This window comes from Giraffa tippelskirchi, chromosome 2 (genome assembly GCF_054371585.1).
Source record: "Giraffa tippelskirchi isolate mGirTip1 chromosome 2, T2T-mGirTip1v1.2.pri, whole genome shotgun sequence".
NCBI lineage: Eukaryota > Metazoa > Chordata > Mammalia > Artiodactyla > Giraffidae > Giraffa > Giraffa tippelskirchi.
Window position 1 is genome coordinate 90,435,370 of NC_137276.1, and position 22,776 is coordinate 90,458,145.

The 22,776-nt window shown below is 40.0% G+C and overlaps 1 protein-coding gene across 6 annotated transcripts in view; it reads left to right on the forward strand.

Moving 5' to 3' along the window:
* Nucleotides 1-22,776, forward strand: part of SLC9A9 (solute carrier family 9 member A9) — a 634,995-nt gene that overhangs the window by 12,857 nt on the left and 599,362 nt on the right. For all 6 annotated transcript variants that reach the window (XM_081569480.1, XM_081569481.1, XM_081569477.1 and 3 more), the window contains exon 2: nucleotides 8,580-8,782. In XM_081569480.1, coding sequence (XP_081425606.1) covers nucleotides 8,588-8,782 — 195 coding nt within the window. In that variant the 5' untranslated portion in view covers nucleotides 8,580-8,587. The remainder of the gene's footprint in view (nucleotides 1-8,579; nucleotides 8,783-22,776) is intronic.

Below are 22,776 nucleotides of genomic sequence, written 5' to 3' on the forward strand. Positions count from 1 at the left end.
ATGCACCAGAGTATAAGTACTTCACTAGGGCAATGAAATTGAACATGTAGCTCCTAGTTTTGTCTCTTTTGCTTTCTTTTCTATTTTTTCCTTTCTCACTTCATTACCCTACTGTGGCAAAAAGGGGAGTTTGGGAGACAATCTCCATGTATTGGAGAGTCCTTTCCTCTTTCACTATCTATAATACTTTGTGAAATTTCCAATTGTGGTCTGAGAAAAAAAGAGACTATTTTGTGTAAACATTATAAAGTAAGAAATTATTTTGTGTTAGTATGCATCTAGTTTGATATCTCTATTTTCATATTTCTTCTGCAAACTTGCTAAGCTGATTTCATGGAAGCATGTTAGCTCTGTATAAGCTGGTGTCTGAGATAGTTTCTAGAGAAAAGTTACCTATAGTGCTATGTTAGGAATCCAGAGTGCTGTGAAATGTGTTACGTGTTTGTGTGTTTGCATGTGTGTGCTTGTGTATGTTGTGTGCATGAGTGTGTGCGATATACACCAAGGATGGAAGGGCATGTTGGACAGCCTACCGTGGTAGAAGATCTCATGGTTGGGGCTCTGTCATTTCCCATATGACTCTCACCTGTGAGGAGATAGAACTTTGAATGGATGAGGCATCCCAAGGTGGAACAGCTTCATGGAGACCACTTTCCCACCTTGGGATGTCATGGGATACTGTTGCTGGCAGATGCCCCAGACAGACCTGTTCTGAAATCCTATGGGATGCTTTTCCTCAGAAAAACAAGTTGATAATGAGCCGGCACAAAACAATAAATTATGTTCCTTTTAGCAACACCCACACTTTATTTTAGTCCTTTGAATTTAGGAGGTTGGTGGGAGGGCATGGAGAGTACAAAAGTCCTAAATAACAGAAGGCATTGTGTATTTTTACTTTTGGTCCTATCCCTGACTAATCTTAGTGTAAAATTAAATTGCTGAAGGAAAATGTTAGGGAATGCATTTAGCATTTGAAACTCAAACCCACATCATCTCGCTAAATTAGTGTTCTGACAAAGACTTTGATAAGATGGTAGAGGTGGATAAATACTAAATAAACAGTTAAAAATTGTGGAGATGCCATGTAATGTCTAATATTTGTGAATGGTATCTTATAGTTAAATGGTATCCACTGATTTGACTGCCTAGAATGTTGATTACATCCTTTCCTTCTTCATCTCCACATTTGGATCCCTAGTTCATACATATTTGTTTTAATCTAAGTGACTGAAATAACATCTTACATTCTCTGCCTTAAAGAGTTTCCTACTGTAAAAAGTCTTAAGATTGGTAAAGAACACTCTTCTTTGGGCTTTATTTTATTCCTGTCATCTTGAAATTCCTCTACTCAAATTCCTTTGCTCAATTCTTTTTCACATAAATATACACGAACTCTGATGTTAACTTTCTCTGCAATTGCCCACTGTATCTCATTTCTCTTTTCTCTCTTCAGATAATTGTCTCCAAATGCTCTTTCCTCTGCTCCAAAACAGAGCAAATCTGCCTCCCCAAAAGGGGCTTACCCTGTCCTTCCTCAGGATCTTCTTGGCAACCATCTCTCCTTCTTGAACAACCTCTGTTTCTCAGCTGTGCTGGGGCCCTTGGTCTCAGGTGCCTTAGTGGGCCACCCCAACTGCTCCAGGGTCCTGATTAGGACCCTGCTCATTGATTTCCATGGGCTTCTCCCTTAAAAAAGTCCACACCCTCTTCTCTACCTGACAAACCCTATGCATCCTTAAGAACCTTCTCTGTAAGGCCTTCCTTAATGCTTTCGTGGGGCAGAGTTAGGGTTCCTGGGAACTTTTATATTCACTTAAAAAATTATGTCTGTTAGCATGTATTCAGCTGTATGGTCACAGAAATCCTGACACACTTAAGCAGTGTGGTCATTTATTATCCCACATAGCTATAAGTCTAGAGAAAAGTAATCTTCAGGGCTGGTTGACTCAGCAGCCTGCTGTTGTTTTCAAGGACCCGGGTTCTTTCCTTTACTCTGCTATTCCTAGTGCTGACTTTGATGTCAGACTGAGGATGAGGTGGCCATGGCAGTTTCTACTGTCCTAACCAGTCCCAATAATAGTCTGAGGAAGAAGATAACTCATCTTTCTTCTGCCTCTCTCTTAGGATAACAAAGCTTTTCTAGGAAGCCTCCTAGCAAGCTTCCCTCCACATCTTACTGACTGGAATAGAGTCACATGCCTTCTAGTACCAGTGGCTCAGATGGACAAGCATCCTGCTGCAATGCGGCGATCTCCAGGTTTAATCCCTGGGTCAGGAAGATCCCCTAGAGAAGGAAATGGCCACCCACTCCAGTATTCTTGCCTGGAGAATACCATAGACAGAGGAGCCTGGGGGGATCGTCCTTGGGATCACAAAGAGTCAGACATAACTGAGCTACTAACACAGCTTCCATGGTGGCTCAGCAGTAAAGAATCTGCCTGCAGTGCAGGAGATGTAGGTCCAATCCCTGGGTTGGAAAGATCCCCCAGAGGAGGAAATGGCAATTCACTCCAGTATTCTTGCTGGGAAAATTCCACGGCCAGAGGAATCTGGCAGGCTACAATCCATACAGTCACAAAGACTTGGACACAAGTGAGCAACTGAACACATATTGAACAGAAACACCCAAGGAACTGAGAGAGAGGTCACCTTACCCTGAGCACGTGTGGGGAGGAATGGTTAGCTGAACAAATCAGAGTTTTATTGGGATAAAGGGGAGATTGATATGAGTTGTCAGTCAACAATATCTGATACCCTTATCAAGTTGAAATATCATATTATACACCTTAAGGATTCATCTTTTTTTGTAGGGGACAATACTTCATTTATCTAGATTATTCTTAGAAGCCACTCAGTGCATAGAGTGAAAGAAATATAAAACTCGATTCTTCTTCAGCCTTCATTAGCTGCGTTTTCTTTAGGCTCCTAAATTCTCTCCAATATCTTGTGGCATTTAAATATACCTGTGTAGTCATCTGATTGTCAGATGCATGTGTATAGTTGGGCTTGTTGCTTTATGTGACTCCAGAGAAGTACCACCCCTACAGAACAAGAATCTGAAGGAAGCCTGCTGTGTGTGCCATGCGGGTGGCAGTGTGTGTGACAGTGTGTGAACACAACCGTTGGTCTGAACATAGCCAAAGAGGTTTTAACGTGGTGTTTTCAAAACCATTCTGTAATCCATTTGATTATATATAAATATAGCCATTATATGTCAAAGTAAATCCCCATCCATATTTCTCTTAGAAAACACCCTTTAGGAGGACATTTCTGCATCATGTAGAATGACTGTCAGTAAGATGCAGGGGAACTGGTTATGAAATGCAGGCTTAATATAAGAAGACACTTAGGAAACACCTGTTGTACCTTCTTCTTACAAGAAATTAGGATCACAGGACTAGGCAGAAGGTAAGATTAAAATATTTTAATGTTGTATGATCAGGGCCATATTTTGTTCAGTTTTATAACTCCTACAAGTCCTAGAGCAATGCCTGTCATGTCTATAGCATGAAAGCAGAAGAAGAAGGGAGTGGGGTTTTCTCATATTTTCACTGTGAAGAGTGGAGAGTCAGTTCAGAGAGATGAGTTTCATGTGTCTAAATGCTTCTCATTCTGAGTGCTCGTGAGGCTCTTTATTCTCCTTCCCTCCTTTCTTCTCCCACAAACATCACCATGTCCACCGTATGTCAGGCATCTGGTGTGAGAATTATACCACAAGCAAGCCCTGTAAGGATGGGAATATCACAGCATTTGGTGTGATGCTCCTCACATGTGACATTTTAAAATGCTGGTCCCTGACTGACTACATAAACTCAGAGGATCCTTTTCTTCTTGAATCCAAGGGAGTTTGTGAACTTGGAGAAGGTTGGGTTGTAACTGCCTAAATAAAGTGTTTGGCATTTTGAGAGGAAAAAAAAAGAGGTGAGAAATAGCACAGCTTCTGCCCTAAACTGTCTCCTTGTCTAGTGGTGACAAAGCCAAAGTCTGCATAGCAATGCTGAACAATATATGTCTTTATATAAAATTGGGCCCCAAAGGGTGTGGTTCAAACTGTAAGTATTCAAAGATTAAGGAACTTAGTACAGGCCGCATCAGAGCCCAGGCCTCCCCACTGGGAATTGGGATGTTCTTTGTAGGACTGTGAGTACTTTAGGGATGAGGACTGTTGTCCAGCTCTGACTTGGGGGTTTGTATGCTGCTGGAGCGAGGCCAGGGCTCACTTGAGAACAGGTTCCCACCACTGTCACTATAGTCACCCAGAAGCTCAGACTTGTAGACCCAGGGGATACATTTGGACTAGAGTTTCTGCTTGAAGAAGGTAATGCCGCCAGCCGGCCGGGTGACAGAGCTCAGCAAAGTGTCATACTTGTGAGGATAAACCTGGGACCAGGGCTGTGTGCACATGTGTTGGTGATATTGCTTTGCTGGGAGAGACTGCCTTCTTTTCTCCCTGGGCAGGTAGAGTCAGCTTCATGACTTACCAAAGAGAGTGCTGGTTTGTATCTATAAGTCATGGTAGATAGTCCCCTCTTTCCTTCTTCTGCATACAAGTGGCTGATACCTTCTTTATCCTGTATCTCTGTGAGGGTGTAAAAACGATCCCTTTTCATTAGCACTTTCTTCCTATTAGCAATCTTTCTTTATCTGTCACCTTCTCTCTTATAATACTGGGCAGGAGTGCATTCACTCAAGACTCCACATTTGTGTCAGCATACAGCTAAAGCTGTGAGTGGCTGTCAAAAACATTCTGAAGCTCTGTGAGTAGGTAGTCTGGCCTCCAACATTAAGGATTTTCTAGTTGCTGCTACTGCACACAGATGGGTGGATGTGTTTGTTAACCAAGCTCATAGTGAAGCTGCAGCTCCACCACTGATCCTTATCCTAGGCTAGGATGACTCCCCTCAACCCTTGGGGTCAGGGAGAAGGAGGGCCAGGGTCTTTTGTCTAGTGTGTTAATTTGAGTCTTCCAAGAAGATGCTGGAGAGAGATTAGCTGTGCAAAAGATTTATTAGGGGAAATTACTTTGAGGAAAAATGGGGAGGGAGACTGAGGATGCTGGGCCAGCTGTCAGGCCTTGGTGCAGCCCCAACCAACTCCTGTGGAGAGAGGGAAGGACAGGAGGCTGGGGAAGAAAGGTTTAAGCTGCAGTGCAGTTTTAAAAAAGGTTTGACAAGGCAGTTACAGAGTCTTTGAGCCATGGTGGCCCTTCAGAGGCCTGCTTAGTGCCCCTGATGTGATCAGTCATTGGCTGATTTCTTAAGTTCCTCCAGTGTGCCTCTTCTCAAAGGCTGGAACCAGTGATGGCACAGAGGGCCAGGCACGGCCATTTAAGTTTTGATTCACTGTATGAACTTAACCACAGAAACCCAGGTACTGAGCACTTGCTATTATGACAAATACTTGTTTCCCCTGCTTAGGAGAGAATGATGGACACTTCATGTTTAGTCCCTGTTATTGCACCGACAGCACATTGCAAAAATAAAACGACCCTCACCCTTTGGGAATTTCAGACCTTATCAACAATATAGTTTCTCTCTATTCAGGTGCACATAGAATGTTGTTTCCCTTCTATATATTCCACTAAGCAGAAAGCTTAAGAGGTCATAGTATCATTCATGGTACTTGCCAAGTAACATTTAGAGAATAAATTCTCCCTAAGATTTCACTAGAGTGTTGGAAAAGTGATATTCTTACGCAGGCATCCTAAACCACGTGCAGTGTATGTGGCGTCTTCCCTTCTCCTTTCTGACTAGTTCTATTACAGTCACTTGACGCTGCACGTGGAAGGCTGCCCACTGCTCTGTGATGGGTCAAGTGCTCATGGTGGTTATGAATGCATCACTTATTTTTTTTCTTTCTAACAAAACTGAGCATTAAATATTTCTCACTACTATGGGGGAGTGGACCAAATAATGAAGCAGGAATAAGTAAGATAAAAATATTCTTGACAGAAATCTGCTTTCCTTCTCACCTCTCACTCTAGTTTTCTGCATTATCGCCAGAGTGATGGCTCTTACGTGAAAATCTGACTGTTTTACTGTCCTGCCTAAAATCTTAAAACAGTTTCACATTACCATTGGGTTAGAAATAAGAACTCCTTAGCAGGACAGAGGAGCCTCTTTATCACCTGGCCCCTATAGTCTAGTTTCTCTCTCTTTTTCTCTCTTTCTCCCTCTCTTTCCACTTATTCTCTTCTTACTCCACTGCTGATTTCCTAAATCCATCAGATTTCTTAAGTTCCTTTGTATTTATTGGTATATTGTTATGTTATCCTAGTGACTGTTAACACAGAAGCACTCACATTTCAGTGAGGACACAGAGAAATTAACTTTTCACTCACATAATGGTCCAGTGCAGGTTCCCCACCTGGTGTCTCAGGGACTCAGGCTTCTTCAGTGTCGTGACTCTGTCTACCTATAGTACTGTTTTTTCCCCTCCACGTCCATCTGATAGATGGCGAAAGAGAAGGGAGAAAGCTCACCTACTTCTTCAACACTGTGGCACACATCACTTTTGCTTATAATCCATCAGTGAGAACCCATCCAAACTCAAGACAGCCAGAAACACAATCTCTGGGTGAGCAACCACTTTCTGACAACTATTCTACGCACTGGTGAATCAAAATCCTAGGGAACATTCAGTTGTCTCAGCTGTTACTCACATGCTGCTACCCACATGTGTAGCCTGGATCCCAACTCATTCCCTGATTCAGCTCATCTGGACAAATCTTATGTGACCTTTTAAGATTCATCTAAAGCTTTGCATCATTCAAAGGGCTTTGGAGTGTCTCCTCTCTATACTCATATAGCACAGAATCCTTACCAGCTGTCATAGCACATGTCATGTTGTATTATAATTGTTTGCTTATGGATCTTCATTTCACAAACTTCAGCTCCTGTAGGACTGGGAACTGTATTTTTATTTTAAATCTATAAATGTCTGACACAAAATATGCACCCAAATATTTACATTCATTTATTTAATGTGTTATTAAATAAATGTAAGGCAATTAGATGACTTGATTCACAGAAGAATGGCAAAACCTCCAGCATTTGATTTTTTTAAAGAGTAAACTGTGGATTTACCCTAAAACAGATACATCAGTTCTAATTTTAAACTGAGGAATGTGTACACCTCTAAAGTTTCTTTGCTATTTGTTAATAAATCCAAAATATTAGGAGAATTCACATTTATCAGATTACCGTGAGCATCCTAACAGTTTGTAAACTTAAAAGTCAAAGATTGTCACTTGAGTCCAACTCTTTGCTAAAGGAATATTGTGTCTTTAGAATGTGTTTGGTTGCAGGTAAGGATAAACTTGATTTTAAATTGTTTGAAAAAATTAGAAAATGTATTATGTCCCATAATAAGAAGTCTAGAATTAGGGTAGGGCTTCCCAAGTGGCACAATGATAAAGAATCCTCCAGCCAATGCAGGAGACACGGGTTCAATCCCTGGGTGGGGAAGATCCCTGGAGTAGGAAATGGCAACCCACTCTAGTATTCTTGCCTGGGAAATCCCATGAACAGAGGAGCCTGGTGAGCTACAGTCCATGGGCTCGCAAACAATTGGACATGACTGAGCACCTGAACACACACTCAGATTAGGCTCCAGGATAGGTTGATGAGGGCTCAGTGAAGTTATCCAGGACCTAGGTTCTGTCTATATCTCAGCCCTACCATCCTGAGTGTACTGACTGTGTCCTTGGACTGTATCCCTTCAAGGTGACAAGATACCTGCCAGCAAAATGTGAAGAAATGTATTGCCTTGATCATGTCCTGAGGGAGAGAGAGAATAAGAAGACTTGTCCTCTAACCATAGTACATGCTGCTGCTGCTAAGGCATTTCAGTCGTGTCCGACTCTGTGCGACCCCATAGATGGCAGCCCACCAGGCTCCCCCATACCTGGGATTCTCCAGGCAAAAACACTGGAGTGGGTTGCCATTTCCTTTGCCAATGCATGTAAGTGAAAAGTGAAAGTGAAGTCGCTCAGTCGTGTCCGACTCCTGCGACCCCATGGACTGCAGCCTACCAGGCTCCTCCATCCATGGGATTTTCTAGGCAAGAGTACTGGAGTGGGTTGCCATTGCCTTCTGCGACCATAGTACATAAGTGCTGCCTATTAGTCTGATGGGGCTCTTTCAGATATGTGCTGATCTGTGGACCAGAAAATTTCTCCAGGGGAATTCCATCTCCTGACTGATTAGATTACTCAGTATCTGTCACAGAGCCAAGGTTTTCTTGAAGCAGTTGGATGGAAAAAAGAGGTGGGTAGCCCTTCTCTCCAAAATCTGTGGGTCCATTAGGAAGGAAAAAAGGAGAGGTACTAAGTGTCCATTGCAAATATTGTAAGAATACAATCTTATCAACTCACAAAGAGTCAGACATGACTTAGTGAATGAACAACAAAAATCTATTGAATTGGTGCCAATGGAAGGGTAAACAATTTTCTAAGCCAGGCAATGATCCTTTCTCCTGCCTCATGCATGTATAAGTTCCAAATCATATATTTGAAAGCATGGAGTAATAAACATTTTAGATTACTTTCCTCCAGTACAGTTATTTATTCTTTATTTTAGGCCTCGTAATGGGATTAATTTTACGATATGCTACAGCACCAACTGATATTGAAAGTGGAACTGTGTATGATTGTGGAAAACTGGTCTTCAGCCCATCAACTCTTCTGATTAATATCACTGATCAAGTTTATGAATACAAATACAAGAGAGAAATAAGCCAACACAACATCAATCCTCACCAAGGCAATGCTATACTTGAAAAGGTAAGGACCTTTTCTATCTGGTCACATATTTTTGTTTTCCAGTGTAAATTGTGTCATATATAAGCCACCATAGAGAGTGCATTCACACACATACATATGCCCCCTTAAACACCATACTCATGGGGCAATATCATTTATTAAGTGGTTAATGTCTTGATATGCTCTTATTGTAAGCTCGGTTGTCTGTATATTTCTTCTAGAAGTTGAGAAAGAGTGCTCCTGTTTTGGAAACCACAGTTACATTATGGAAAAAGATAATAATAATAATTCAGCTGACTCTACCTTTAATGATACTTGATTCAAGTTTTCACATGTGTGTTTTAAGTGCCATTGCATATATATATTGTGGTTGTTGTATATGTTACCAGCTGGCTACTAAGTTTAAATCCCCCTTAAGCCAAAGGGAAAATGAAGGAGAATGAAGAAATCTGCACTTGCAAACCTTGATCTAAAATGGCAGACTTTTAGCTGCCAACATGAAACACTGGCCCCTTGGCTGTTTAGAAAGGCACTGACACACAGTCCCTCTCAAGAGATCTTGACTCCATCTGTTTCGTTAGAGAATCTTAGATTGGAAAAAGAAAAACTGTGAAGTTATTCACCTTCTAAAAATGGTTTTATTATTGCAAATGTGTGAACTGCTTCGGTTATTGGAAGAGAAAATGTCTTTTGCTCTCAGGACTCTGGGTTAGAAAACGGGTGAGGTTACCTTTTTGGTGCTTTGTGTGTGGATTAGTCTTTGTAATAAGTGAACTTGTGTTTAACAACATAAGTGCATGCTAAGAATCAGGATCCTGTGTGACTTATTCTAGCTCCTTTGTGTCAGAGCTGAGAACTTCCTTGAAATTATGGAAGTGCGTTTTATCACTTTAATTCCATACAGATTTAGTTTTCTTTTAAAATACACCTTTTTTTTTCCCCCCTCCATTTTGAGAGATCTGGGGCCGGAGGGGAGATACATGACCTGCCATTTTTCCTCATTCAAGAGGAGTAATTTTTAGTATTTTTTTCACATTGTCTCCCAACTAGCAAATTTCTAGATTAACTTCCTCCTAGCACTTGGTAAGGGCTCTGGAAAGTCAAACTGATTATAATACTAGCCTAAATCATGCTTAGGGAAGTAAAGCGAAGCACAAGAAAGAAAATTAAATAATATGTTTCTGAAGTAAACAGGAGCAACTTCTAGATCTTTGACTTTCTTGAGCAATCTCTTCCGTGAGATTCTTTCTATTCTCATGAATAATGGAAAATAATCTATCTTGAAATAAATAATTTTTTAAAGTGACCTTGTTAGCAGTATAGGATTTAAACACCCTTGTCTGTTTTACTTTTCTTAGTACCAGAACATAACTTATTTCCCTTCTCACTCTCTCATCTGTTTTTATCTGCATTTCTAAGCAGTACTATTTGTTCAAACAGGTTTGAGTCCCACCCCCCACAAAGGTGCTGATAATTATCTCTGTCATTATAGCAATTTGTTTTCTAACAGGACTGCCTGTGAGCATCTGATCAGAAATTCTGTTATGGTGTTACTGACATATTGATTTTTATCAACAGCCAGTTACAGTGTTTGCTTTCAAAAAATTAAGCAAGAGATGGAGAAAAATATGGAGACTTCTTGTTTTTTTCCATTGGTTGGATTTTGAGTTCTCACATGAAATTTTGAGTTGACTTTGAATGGTTCAAGTGTTTTATAGACTAACTTCTAAAGCATGTGACTTATTGAATCACAATTAGCATTTGTTCCTCTGGGCATTTCAGGCTGGCCATGGGCAGCTCAGTACCCAGGGTAAATCCCCAAGTTCCTTGCTGGTGGAACAAGGAACATCTACTGGTACACTTACCTTATTAGACAACTTTAAGTAGAAAGGATGTTTTTAATAAGTGGCCAGAGTATATTTTAGCCCACATTTGTTGCTTATATGCTAATGTTGGGGAACCCTACTTAATCTGTGAAAATGAAATGCCTGTAGTCTGTCTTCCTTACTGAGAATACCCCACTGCATGCAATTATTCAGATGAATCAAGCAATTGCTCAGTCTATGTCAGATGCAAAAGAATTCCAAAATGAGTCCAGTTTTTGAAAGGTTTAACATGCAGTTATGGAGGTAACATGGAATAATGGGAAAAAAATTCAGGACCAGAAAGACCTGTCATCTATCTTTAGTAAGTTCTTTGAACTTCCTAAGCTCCAACTTTCTTTTTTTTTTTTTATTTGTTTATTTATCTATTTTTTTTACTTTACAATATTGTGTTGGTTTTGCCATGCATTGACTTTCTTATTTGTAAGGTGGGTAGATTAGAACTGTTTTGTAGGTTGTTTCAATGTTTAAGTGAGAAGATGTATAGAAAGTGCCTGACTGCCATAGGCCTTTTATACTGCATGGCTGTCACTGCCTTGTTACTGCTTCCACTGCCACTTCTAATACCACCACCAATACCATCACCACTGCATGAACTTTAAGACCAGTGCTACCATTGCTACTACCAGATAATATTTGAATGCTTAATGTATGCCAGGGATTAATGGAATATATGGTTTTCTCCTCATTTATTTAATATCTTTGGGGGAGATAAGACCTGTTAGTATATGATTCAGTTCTAAATCATATAGACTATGAGTTTCGTAAAACTTTACAGATTAGTTGTCATAGATATTTGAGCTTGTTAGGGAGGCTTCCTGGAGGAGGTGGCACTTGAAAGGGCTTTCAAAGGTGGGTATGGCTTGGATAGGCAGCAGGATTGAGTTCAGAAAGATCTGGGCAGGATTGGAGGATGAGGTTGCAGGAAGTGGTTAACTAGGTGAGAAGGAAGAGGGCCTCGTGGATTCTTTGAGTCAATAGAACCTGCTTGATTTATAGGAACCGTGTGAAGAGAAGAATCTAAAATTCCAGGGTTTCAGGCCTGGCTGGGAGAATATGAGGGTCCCAGGTTAGTGGGAAGGGAGAGAAAGATTTGTGGGAGAGGGTGGGTGAAAATGACCTATGCATCTGCAATTAGAGATCATCTAATTCAGAGCAAGAAAAAGACCTGACTTCATTATGTTGAACTCCATCATTTTATAGATGAGTAAACGAATTTGAGCACTAAAATTGATTTAGTGCTTTATTCAGTGATTTTCAAATTTGTCTGAACTTTGGAATCACTTGAAGCTTCAAAAAATTCTGGTGCTTGTATTCTATCCCTAGAGTTGGTGGTTTACTGGTTTGGGGTGTAGCCTGAGCACTGGAAATTTTAGAAGATCACCAGATGAGTCTAATGCACAGGCAGGTTTTGGAACCACTTATTTAGGTTCTATGTTATGTTTGGTGAATATAGCGAGGAAATAAGTGCCATGTTTCTGCAGCTTCTCACTTCCGCTGCTGCGGATCTAACAGCCCCCTTTACACATAAAGCACTTTTCTCACTTCAGGACCTCTACACATGTTGTTCTTAACATAAGTTGTCTAAAATGGTCTTACTTCTGCTCTTTGGATGTCAGACTACTTCCTATTCCTGGAATCTTGAAATGCCATCTCTTCAGAGAGGGCTTGTCCTGTAATTTTCTCACATTGCATCCCCCCTCTCTCTTTTGCCCTCCCTTTTGTTTCAAAGTACTTTTAGCACCATATGAAATTTTATATGTATTTTCTTGCTTATTAATTATAATTCTTACATTATTTGATGTCCACTAGACTGTACACTTCACAAAGCAGGGTCCATGCCTTTTTTTATTGACCAATGTGTCCCCAAAGCCTGCCATAGAGCCCAGTGCATACTGCTGCTAAATAAATAGTTTGTGAATAAATGAATGAATGGAGGAATCTGAGTGCTTGGTGGAGTATATACAGCTGGAATATTTGGAAGATATCATCTTGGAGTTGGTAGGAGAATGTCCTAGATACTTAATGGTTGAAGACTAAGATATTATATAATCTTAGTTGTGTTCATATAGATATAAATTCATATACAGAGAAATTACATGGTGGGCCCAGGGTCCCAGTAATTATATTACTGGTCAGAGGCAGAAATGAGGCCCATAGCACTTTACTCCCTCTACTGAGTAGTTTATCAAATTTCACACCACTGGACAGGCTCTGGAGTGGCCTTGTGGACAGAGAAGGGCTGAGGCCTGAACAATCTGACACTGAGATGTGTGGGGAGAGATGAGGACCAGTACTGGAAAGAGAAGATTTACAGAATTGCAGAAAAAGGTCTAGCACCAGGGTGTCACAGAAGCCATTGGTGTGGCTCCACTGGGTCCTTTTTCTTTGTGGTACAGATTAAACGGAGTACTTGGCCTTTGTTTCTAAAAGTTATAGGATGAGGAAATGAGTTTTACTCTCAGAATGCAGTTTAGGGGCTTGGATGAGATTTCTGACTTCAGGATTTGAAGAGGCTGGAATAAATTCTTGTGCTATATAATCATCTCTTGGAATACCAATAAAAGCACATGTATTTCTGGGATGGTTAGGCCTTGACGTGCTTGGAAACAGCACTGGGCTTGATGGCTCCCTGGGTTTCTTCCAATAATATGGTATAAAACTGGAAAATAGGAGAGCTGTTGGCATCTATATAAGCAGCAGTGTACTGTGCTTTCATACCACATTGTAAACATATAAAATTTTTAAGAATTACCATATGCCAAGCTTCTTTTGTTCATGCTCAATACAGATAAAAGTGTAGAGAAGAAAAAATATTTTCACTCAAAGATGTGTGAGAACAGTATTTTGCTGTATATTACAAGCAGCTGATGATCTCAAAACAATCTTCTGAGAGATTAAAACTAGAATTATGTTGATTTATATCTATTCAGTTGACACTTTCAGAATTATTTGTCAAATTGTTCTGTGGATCCACTATATCCTTTAATAATTTTAACTGAGTGGGACCTATATTCTATTACATAATATCTTTACATACATTAATTTGTTATAAAATATTTAGGAATACAGAAATGTCTACTAAGCATTTTCTGAATTTAATCAATAGGAAGTTAAAACTTGTTTTTGAAAAAAGAACTTTCTCTGTCATTCATCCTTTCATTCATTCCTTCAACACAAATGAACTGATTTCCATCAGTTTTGATTCTAAATAGGAATTATCTCAAGGAGTTTATTAGTAAATCTGGGGGAAATGCAACGTATGAATAAGTGAATAAATATACCACAAGACAGCTATTAAAGGAGTGGGTCAAATACCATAGACGTTCAGAGGGGGTGATATTTCTTCTTAGGGTGATAGGCTAAGCACCGAAGAATTGATACTTTTGAACTGTGGTGTTGGAGAAGACTCTTGAGAGTCCCTTGGAGACTCAAGAGGAGATCAACCCAGTCAATCCTAAAGGAAATTAACCCTGAATATTCATTGGAAAGACTGATGCTGACACTGAAGCTCTAATACTTTGGCCACCTGATGCAAAGAGCTGACTCATTAGAAAAGACCCTGATGCTGGAAAAGATTGAAGACGGGAAGAGAAGGGGATGACAGAGGATGAGATGGTTGGATGACATCACCGACGCAATGGACATGAGTTTGAGCAAGCTCCGGGAGATGGTGGAGGACAGGGAAGCCTGGTGTGCTGCAGTCCATGGGGTCTCAAAGAGTCAGACATGGCTGAGCGACTGAACAACAACAAAGGGTGATAGGAAAGATTTTGAGGGAGGATAGCTGATTGGCTCTGGTAGTGATAGATGTAGTGTTTGGAGGTTGGAGAGTCACTCCAAGCATGGGTAGAAAAAGGGGTAGAGAATATTCCAAGAAAGAAAGTCATTTCTAAGTTGTTGAAGTATGGAAGATCAATGAAACATAGGGTGGGGATAAGGGCAGAGTCTGGCTACAGAATCACTTAAATTCTAGGCTGAGTAATGTCCACTGTATTTGCAGTCAGTGGAAGAGTGCAGTGTTGACAAAAGCAAAGAAATAGTTAGGCTGCTGTGTACAAGGTAGAGAGTGAAAGCAGAGGGACAGCTAAGTTTTAAGACTGAATGATAGCCGAGGGGCAGATAGAAGAGCAACAAGGAAGGAAGACACTGTAAAGTTGAGATCAGCTGGGCACGAGGAGGAAGGATGAAGAGCTAATTCTGCTGCTGTGTCTTGTGGGTTCATAGAAAGTAGCAGGACAGAAGTGGGCACCTTAGAAGTTAAAGGAAGGGGCCGTTGTATAGTGAAAAAAATCACAAATATAGTTTAAAACTATGATGAATGAATCAATCAATCTCATTTATTTATTTTTCATTGATTTAACATATTATGTTTTTCTACATTGAGTTGGAAAGATCAACAGACCATTTGGCTAGAAAAGTCTTGCAGACCTAGTAGTTTTTCAAAAGGTTGTCAGCTCAGTTAAATTTATACTTCCTATAATTTATAAATCAGTTGACTGTAGTGTGAAAAGTCAAAGGAAACCCCAGTGAAAAGTTTGCCAAGCCTTCACTTCCTGTATGACAAATGACACTATCATTTGGTAAAGAAAGTTATTTTAGGGCAAGTTAAACTACTAAGCAATCTGTCTTGTCTATTGTTTCAATAAAGAGAATTGTCAGGCAGATAGGTCACACTGAAGCTATTATCAATTGTGTTGATAGTACTGTGTATTTTTGAGATATTTTAAGGAAGTCCTTATAGCAACAGTAATTATATGACTTTAAAAAATAACTTTGTATGTGCAGTATTAAAACATCAATGTCTGATTTTTTCTCACTGTCCAACTTTTCCTGAAGACAATTTTGACTGTTTGTGGCTCAGAGTCTTAATTCTCACATACTTATTTGTAAACTATTTCTGTTCTTTCCAGTCTTTCTGTTTACTTAATTATTCTGGCTGCAGAGTCCAGAAGGCAAAACTCTTCTGGTAACAGGAAAAACTTGATCAGAAAGAGTCATTAGACCATGAGATAAATATGTGCACTTACTGCTGGGACACTTTGGGGGAGGATAAAGAAAAGACAGGAAAGAAATGTCTAAAACTGTTCTAGCCACAATGAGAGAAGTAAGTGTCACGGTAAATCAGCCCTTGGGGTTTGGAGAAACCCTTATAGAATTCTATCAATTATTTCTCCATTCTGTAGAGATCAGGGATTCATGATTTATGTTTCTCTATCATGACCAGTCTCGATTCTTACACGTGAAATGGTCTCAGGGAATCTCAAACTTGGCAGTGCGTGGGATGAGTTTCTTTGGATAGACTTAGATACTTTTATCATAAAACTTCCTTAAGAGATCTATTGTTAATAAAGAAACCTAATATTTTTAATTCATTTTGTCTATTTTCTTCCACCTTTGTTCAACTTTCTTTGTAGAATTTTGGCCTGATACATGATTTCAGAAATGTCTCAAGACTCAGTATTCCGTTAAACTTTTTCCAGTTCTATTGAGATAAATTAACATATAAGATTATGTTAGTTTAAGCTGTACAACATAATGATTTTATATAGCTACATAGATATCTGTAGGGCTTCCTAGGTGGCACTAGTGGTAAAGAACTCCTCTGCCAATGCAGGAGATCTAAGAGATAGGAGTTCAATCCCCTGGAGGAGGAAATGGCAACCCATTCCAATATGCTTGCCTGGGAAATCCCATGGACAGAGGAGCCTGGTGGGTTACAGTCCACAGGGTCACAAAGAGTTGGACACAACTGGAGGGACTTAGCATGCACGCACACATGCATATATATCTATGTATGTATCAAATGCAAAATGATTATCACAGTAAATTTAGTTAACCTTCATCAGTTCACATAGTTACAAGTTTTTTGTCGTGAGAACTTTTAAGTTCTTAGCAACTTTTGAATATACAATACAATGTTATCAACTATAGTCACCATGCTGTACATTATATCCTTAGGATTTATTTATTTTATAACTGGGAGTTTGTATCTTTTGACCACCTTCAACCATTTTTCCATCCCTCTTCTCTCACCTCTGGCAACAATCAATCTGTTCTCTCTTTTTATAGTTCTTTTTAGACTCCAAGTAAGTGAGATGATAGAGTTTTGCCTTTCTCTATCTTATTTCACTTAGCATAATGTTCTCAAGTTCCATCCGTGTTGTTGCACACGGCAGAGTTTCCTGCTTTTGCATGGCCGAATAATTCTATTGCATATTAATCCAATTATCCATCAATGGACGCTTAGGTTATTTCCATGTCTTTGTTATAGTAAATAATGAGACAGTGAACATAGAAGTGCAGCTATTTCTACAAGATTATAATTTCAGTTTGGTGGGAAATATTCTCAGAAGTGGGATTGCCGGATCATAATGTAGTCGTATTTTTCATTTTTTTGAGAAACCTCCATACTATTTTCCTTGCTGGCCGCACCAATTTACTTTCCCATAAACAATGTGCAACTGTTCCTTTTTCTATTCCACATCCTGTGGAATAGAAAGGTAACACTTGTTACCTTTTGTCTTTTCTATGATAGGCATTTTAACAAGTGTAAGGTGATATCTCCTATTTCTTTGTGCTTCTGACTTGTATCTCCCTGATGATTAGTTCCATTTGGTTTTAATTTAGTCATTGAACAACATAAATTGTCTGTATTCATTTAGTCATTCAACAACTATTTATTGGGCACTATTCATATGCTAAGTACTCGTTTTAAGTGATGCAGATACAGTAGTGAGCAAAACAAAACCCTCACTCTCATGGAGCTTAGATCCTAAAGGGGAGCTAGACAAGGTATAGTTCAGTATAAGTATTTATAATCTAATGTCAGGAGAAGACATGCGCTATGAAGCCAGGTTAACAAAATTAGAAGATGGCAAGAGAAGGGTATTTAGATATGCTTTGCAGGGAAGCCCTCATTGAAAAGGTGAAGTTGGAGCCTAGATCTGAATGCTGCTGCTGCTGCGAAGTCGCTTCAGTCATGTCTGACTCTGTGCGATCCCATAGACGGCAGCCCACCAGGCTCCCCCATCCCTGGGATTCTCCAGGCAAGAACACTGGAGTGGGTTGCCATTTCCTTCTCCAATGCATGAAAGTGAAAAGTGAAAGTGAAGTCGCTCAGTTGTGTCCGACTCTTCGCGACCCCATGGACTGCAGCCTACCAGGCTCCTCCATCCATGGGATTTTCTAGGCAAGAGTACTGGAGTGGGGTGCCATCACCTTCTCCGAGATCTGAATGAATTTGGGAGTAAGCTACACAGAGATCTGGAAGAAGAGAACAAAACTAAATAATAGAAGATGTCTTTACCTTCTTGAGGTCAGTTTTTCCCTTTGCCAGTTCTTTACTGTATTTTTCATGAATATCCAAGATCATTTTGTCTATAACAGAAGTTCTGGAAAAATCCTATTCATTGTGATTGAGAAGGTGGAGGAGAAGAAGAGAGATGTCAGCTTGGAATGGGCAGTGAAAATACAGAAAATGCAGAAATAACAAGAACGTCATGCCCCAAAGGCTGGCAATCTTGACCTAGCATCCAGGCCACTTTTGCGGTCTTTCCTTCAGAATGCATAGTCCAGATATGAAGGAGTTGTTTTGTGATAGTTTAGTTATAACTTGGAGCACTCCAAATGCGAGATTAGTAATTACCCTTGTTGTTGTTTAGTTGCTAAGTCGAGTCTGACTCTTTTGTGACCCCATGGACTATAGCCCACCAGGCTCCTCTGTCCATGGGATTTCCCAAGCAAGAATACCAGAGTGGGTTGCCATTTCCTTCTCCAGGGGATCTTCCTGACCCAGTAACTGAACCCATGTCTCCTGCATTAGCAGGCGAGTTCTTTACCATTGAGCCACCAGGAAAGCCCAAGAATAACCCTAGACAGCTCTATTAGACAGAGTTTGGATTAAGTCCTTGCCACCTGGAATGCAGCTTGGCTTTTTCACACAGTGGTATGGACGCAGCACTCAAAAATCCTTCTGACTTCCTTTCTTCTTCTTCACAGATCATCACACATCATCACTCAGTGTTCTAAGGAAGCTGACTACTGGGACATTTATTTGTGGCAGGATTGAATTCCAACCAGATGTCCAATTTTATTTCTTAACAAAAAACCTAGCTGTTCAAAATAATGTAAAAGCTGCTGGTGGCAATGATCTCTTGGATGTCATGTGATTAGAGCACAGATTGTACTGATGTCTCTCACACTCACTCTTGGTTGCCAAAGGAAAGGAGTCATGTGAAAGTGTATGAGTAGGATGAACACTGGCATTGGTGTACTTCCTAATGTGACAAAACTTGATAAGAGGAGAGCGGCTATGGAGTAAAGGGAAAGCGTCTCAGGTTCTGGATTTCGAGCCCGAGAAAGTATCCCTGACTACCATGGGGAGAGACAACTGATATGCCTACCCATCTCCCAATCACTCCTTCCTCCCGACTGATGACTGGTTTTGGACCATCTCAGGTCATCCATTTGCCTAGTTCCAGAAAGGACTTAGTGGCATCACAGACACAGTTTTAGGAACTACAGGAGCCAGCATGGCAGACCACAACATGGACTAGCATGTTGGGATGCTGAGTAGCCATCCACTTAGATATCAAAGTTCCCTGGTAGCTGAGATGGTAAAGAATCTGCCTGTAGTGCAGGAGACTAGATTTGATCCCTGGGTCAGGAGGATCCCCTGAAGAAGGAAATGGCTACCCTTTCAATGGATAGGTTTTCAAAGCTATTTTAGGGGGTTGTAGGTGACTGGGGACTCTAAAGCTATTCTGTCTACTTCCCTGTCCTACTCAGTTCAAGATCATGGTGAAACATGATTTGTGAGAGGCAATCTTTAAAAACTGACTTAAAACTTGTTATTGATAGTATTTTCTGTATTTACTAATGTCTTATATTTATTGTGTGTTATCTCAGAACAAAATATTCCTCGTAAGTGACCTTTCCAAAAAACCCCAAAATATTATTCTTTTCAATATCAACACACACATGATAGGAACTGGCATGTATGAGACAGCATAATATGGTAAGAGCCCCATTCTGCAATCAAAATACTTGGGATTAAACCTCTGGTCTACCTTTAACCTGCTGGGTGATCTTCAGCATCTGACTTAATCCTTAATGTTTTTGTTTTGTCAAATGAGGCGATACTAGTACCAACCTCAAAAGGTTATTATGATAACTATATGAAATAATTCATATAACCAGCTAATGTGCTTTTGCATTAATAAATCCTCAGTAAATATTACTTGTCATTATTGAGCATCAGGTGGTTGCCAAGTAATTTAAAACACTGATTTCCAAACTTTGATATGTGCATCAGTTAAACTATTGAGTATGTGTACCTTATATTTGCCCATTTATTTGTAAATGACATGCAAGTGCTATTGTACAATGTATTGTGTATATTATAAAGTGCAAGTGTTAGTCACTCAGTCATGTCTGACTCTTTACGACTCCATGGTCTGTGGCCCACTAGGCTCCTCTGTCCGTGGAATTCTCCAGGCAAGCATACTGGAGTGGGTAGCCATTTCCTTCTCCAGGCAATCTTCCCAACTCAGGGAGTGAACCCCGTCTCCTGCATTTCAGTCAGATTCTTTACCACTAGTGCCACCTAGGAAGCTCAAACTAGAATTTTTCAAAGGATGAAAAAAATATAAAAAGTTTTTTGCACACTTAAGTGGATCATCTTGTCCACTTCATAACATATGCACACCTCAACTTAAAGAGCAATAAACAGGTCATATTTTATTAAAATTTTATTTTTACTTTATTTTCGATATTTTTCTTGAAAATAATTTTCTTGAAAAGTTTTGCTCTTTTCTGAAATCTCACTGAATTCTGAGTCTCAGCAGCACCGATATGCGCATGGGCTCTAGGCCTGAGGCAGGAATGCTTTTAGGGGTTGTTAGCTTTGTGGAAACATTCAGTCCCACCCCAGGAGACCCCACATTACTATACTTTAGTATCTAGTTCTATCATCTTAAGGCTCCAGCTGATGTTCTCCCACTATATCTTAGCTCAGATGTAAATTAATATTTATGTCTATGATGCTGGGTTAATGTCTATCTTCTCACTAGACTCCAGGAGGGCAGGGACCAGCTCTGTCCATGGTCCATTGTATTCCCAGCTCACAGCAGGGTGCCTGGCACCTGGTTGATACTCTGTGGACCCTGGCAAGTGAGTGCATGATATAATGAAATATCCTTTTCTGCTTGTCAGTTGCTACTTCTCACTGCCACTCTTTCCTGTCTTCGCTGTTGGCCATTTTATTCCCAAGCATCTATCACAGTTTCTCCTCAGTGAAATACCAGGGCTCTGTGATGGTTTTTTTGCTACTCAGACGGTTGAATAGTTGGCAGTCTTTTTTTTTTTTTGGTGGTGGTTTATTTATTTATTATTGCGGTATAATTGCTTAACAATATTGTGTTGGTTTCTGCTGTACAGTGAAGTGAATCAGCTATATGTATACATATAGTCACCTCGCTCTTGAGCCTCCCTTATCTCCTCCCCCACATCACCCTTCTAGGTCACCACAGGGCACTGAGCTGAGCTCCCTGTGCTATTCAGCAGGATCCCACTAGCTATCTGTTTTACACACAATATTGTATATGTGTCAATCCCAATCTCTCAGTTTATACCCCAGTCCCAACCCTCCATGTCCACTCATCTGTTCTCTGCATCTGTGTCCCTTTTGCTGCCCTGCAAATGGGTTCCTCTGTACCATTTTTGTCTAGATTCCATATATATGTGTTAATATATGATATTTTTTTCTTTCTGACTTATATCACTCTGTATGACAGACTCTAGGTCCATCATGTCTCTACAAATGACCCAACTTCATTCCTTTTAGATGGTGGCCTTATCTCCAAATAATTGATCAAGGATAGAGGGAGAGGGAGACAAGTAGCTGGGCCCAGGAGAAACAAACAGAGAAGGAGGGACAAAGGGAAGGAGAAAAAGAGATTTCTCGTGAAGACTTATAGTATGAGTACATACAACTTAAAATGGATCTTTCAATTCCTTTCCTGTTTGCTTTATTCCTTCTAAAACATTAAACTTAGGCAAGACTGCGCATTTATCATTGCTGGTCTCCAGCGAGTAATTATATAAGTTTCCAGCCAACTGTGTTTCCTGGTTCTTCTCTAAGGTCATTAAGAAGCTCCTTGTTAGTAGCTTACAAAGCCCGAAGCCAGGGTAAACATAAGTGGCATAGAGGGGTGAGAACAATCAGAAGGAGTGAGGACCTTAAATGCCGGAGTCCAGCTCCAGCAGGTCCAGGGGTTCCCTCAGGATGGATGGCGTCGGCGATGCGAATGAGAAGACACAGCGAGTCTCGGTGTTTCCAAGTGTCTCCCAAGTGTCTTCCAACTTTATTATTTTTAAGACAGCTTTTATATTTTTTGTAGTATATAGAAACAAATGTAAAGCATAGAGTCATACCAATTCAGCTTAGTGGGCATACTAATTTAGCTTAATGGGCATATGAATTCAGCTTAATGGGCCTATCAATTCAGCTTAATAGGCCAGCAGTTTTGACCTTCATCGAAACCGTTTGCATGTTTTTAGTTATCAAAAGCCTCATTTTGTTTACATCATCTTCTGGCCTGGGGGCCTGCTAACATCTTGTGACTCTCCATTGGTAAGGGTTGACCAGTCAGAACACTTTTGTATCAGGCACAACAGGAAAGAATTCATCAACAGAAAGTTTCAAGGTAAAACCTGTTTTCGGTAATTTACTCTATGCATTGAGCTTAACAGAAAAGAATGCAGTTCCATAAAGTCAAAGAACAGTAAGCTGAAGGTCAGCTCCAAGTAAGAATCATCAGTTAAATCAACAATTGTCTTATTATTTGTATTAAAGCTAAACTTTTATTTATATAAATTTTTAACTATTATGCTTTCATTATATAGGCTAAATACGTTAAGAGTAAAAACATAGTGAGTAAATATAGACTAAGTAACAGTTTCATAAAGCAATATTTCTTATATTTCCTAACAAGCCTTTTTTCCTGTGAAGGGTTTTGTGTCCATAAGGGCTTTCTGTGTGGAGGCTCTCAATGTTATTTTATTATTAAGGAGCAGTCATGTATATTAGCTCCAAAGGCACAGGTACATTTATTAAATAAACCAATATGT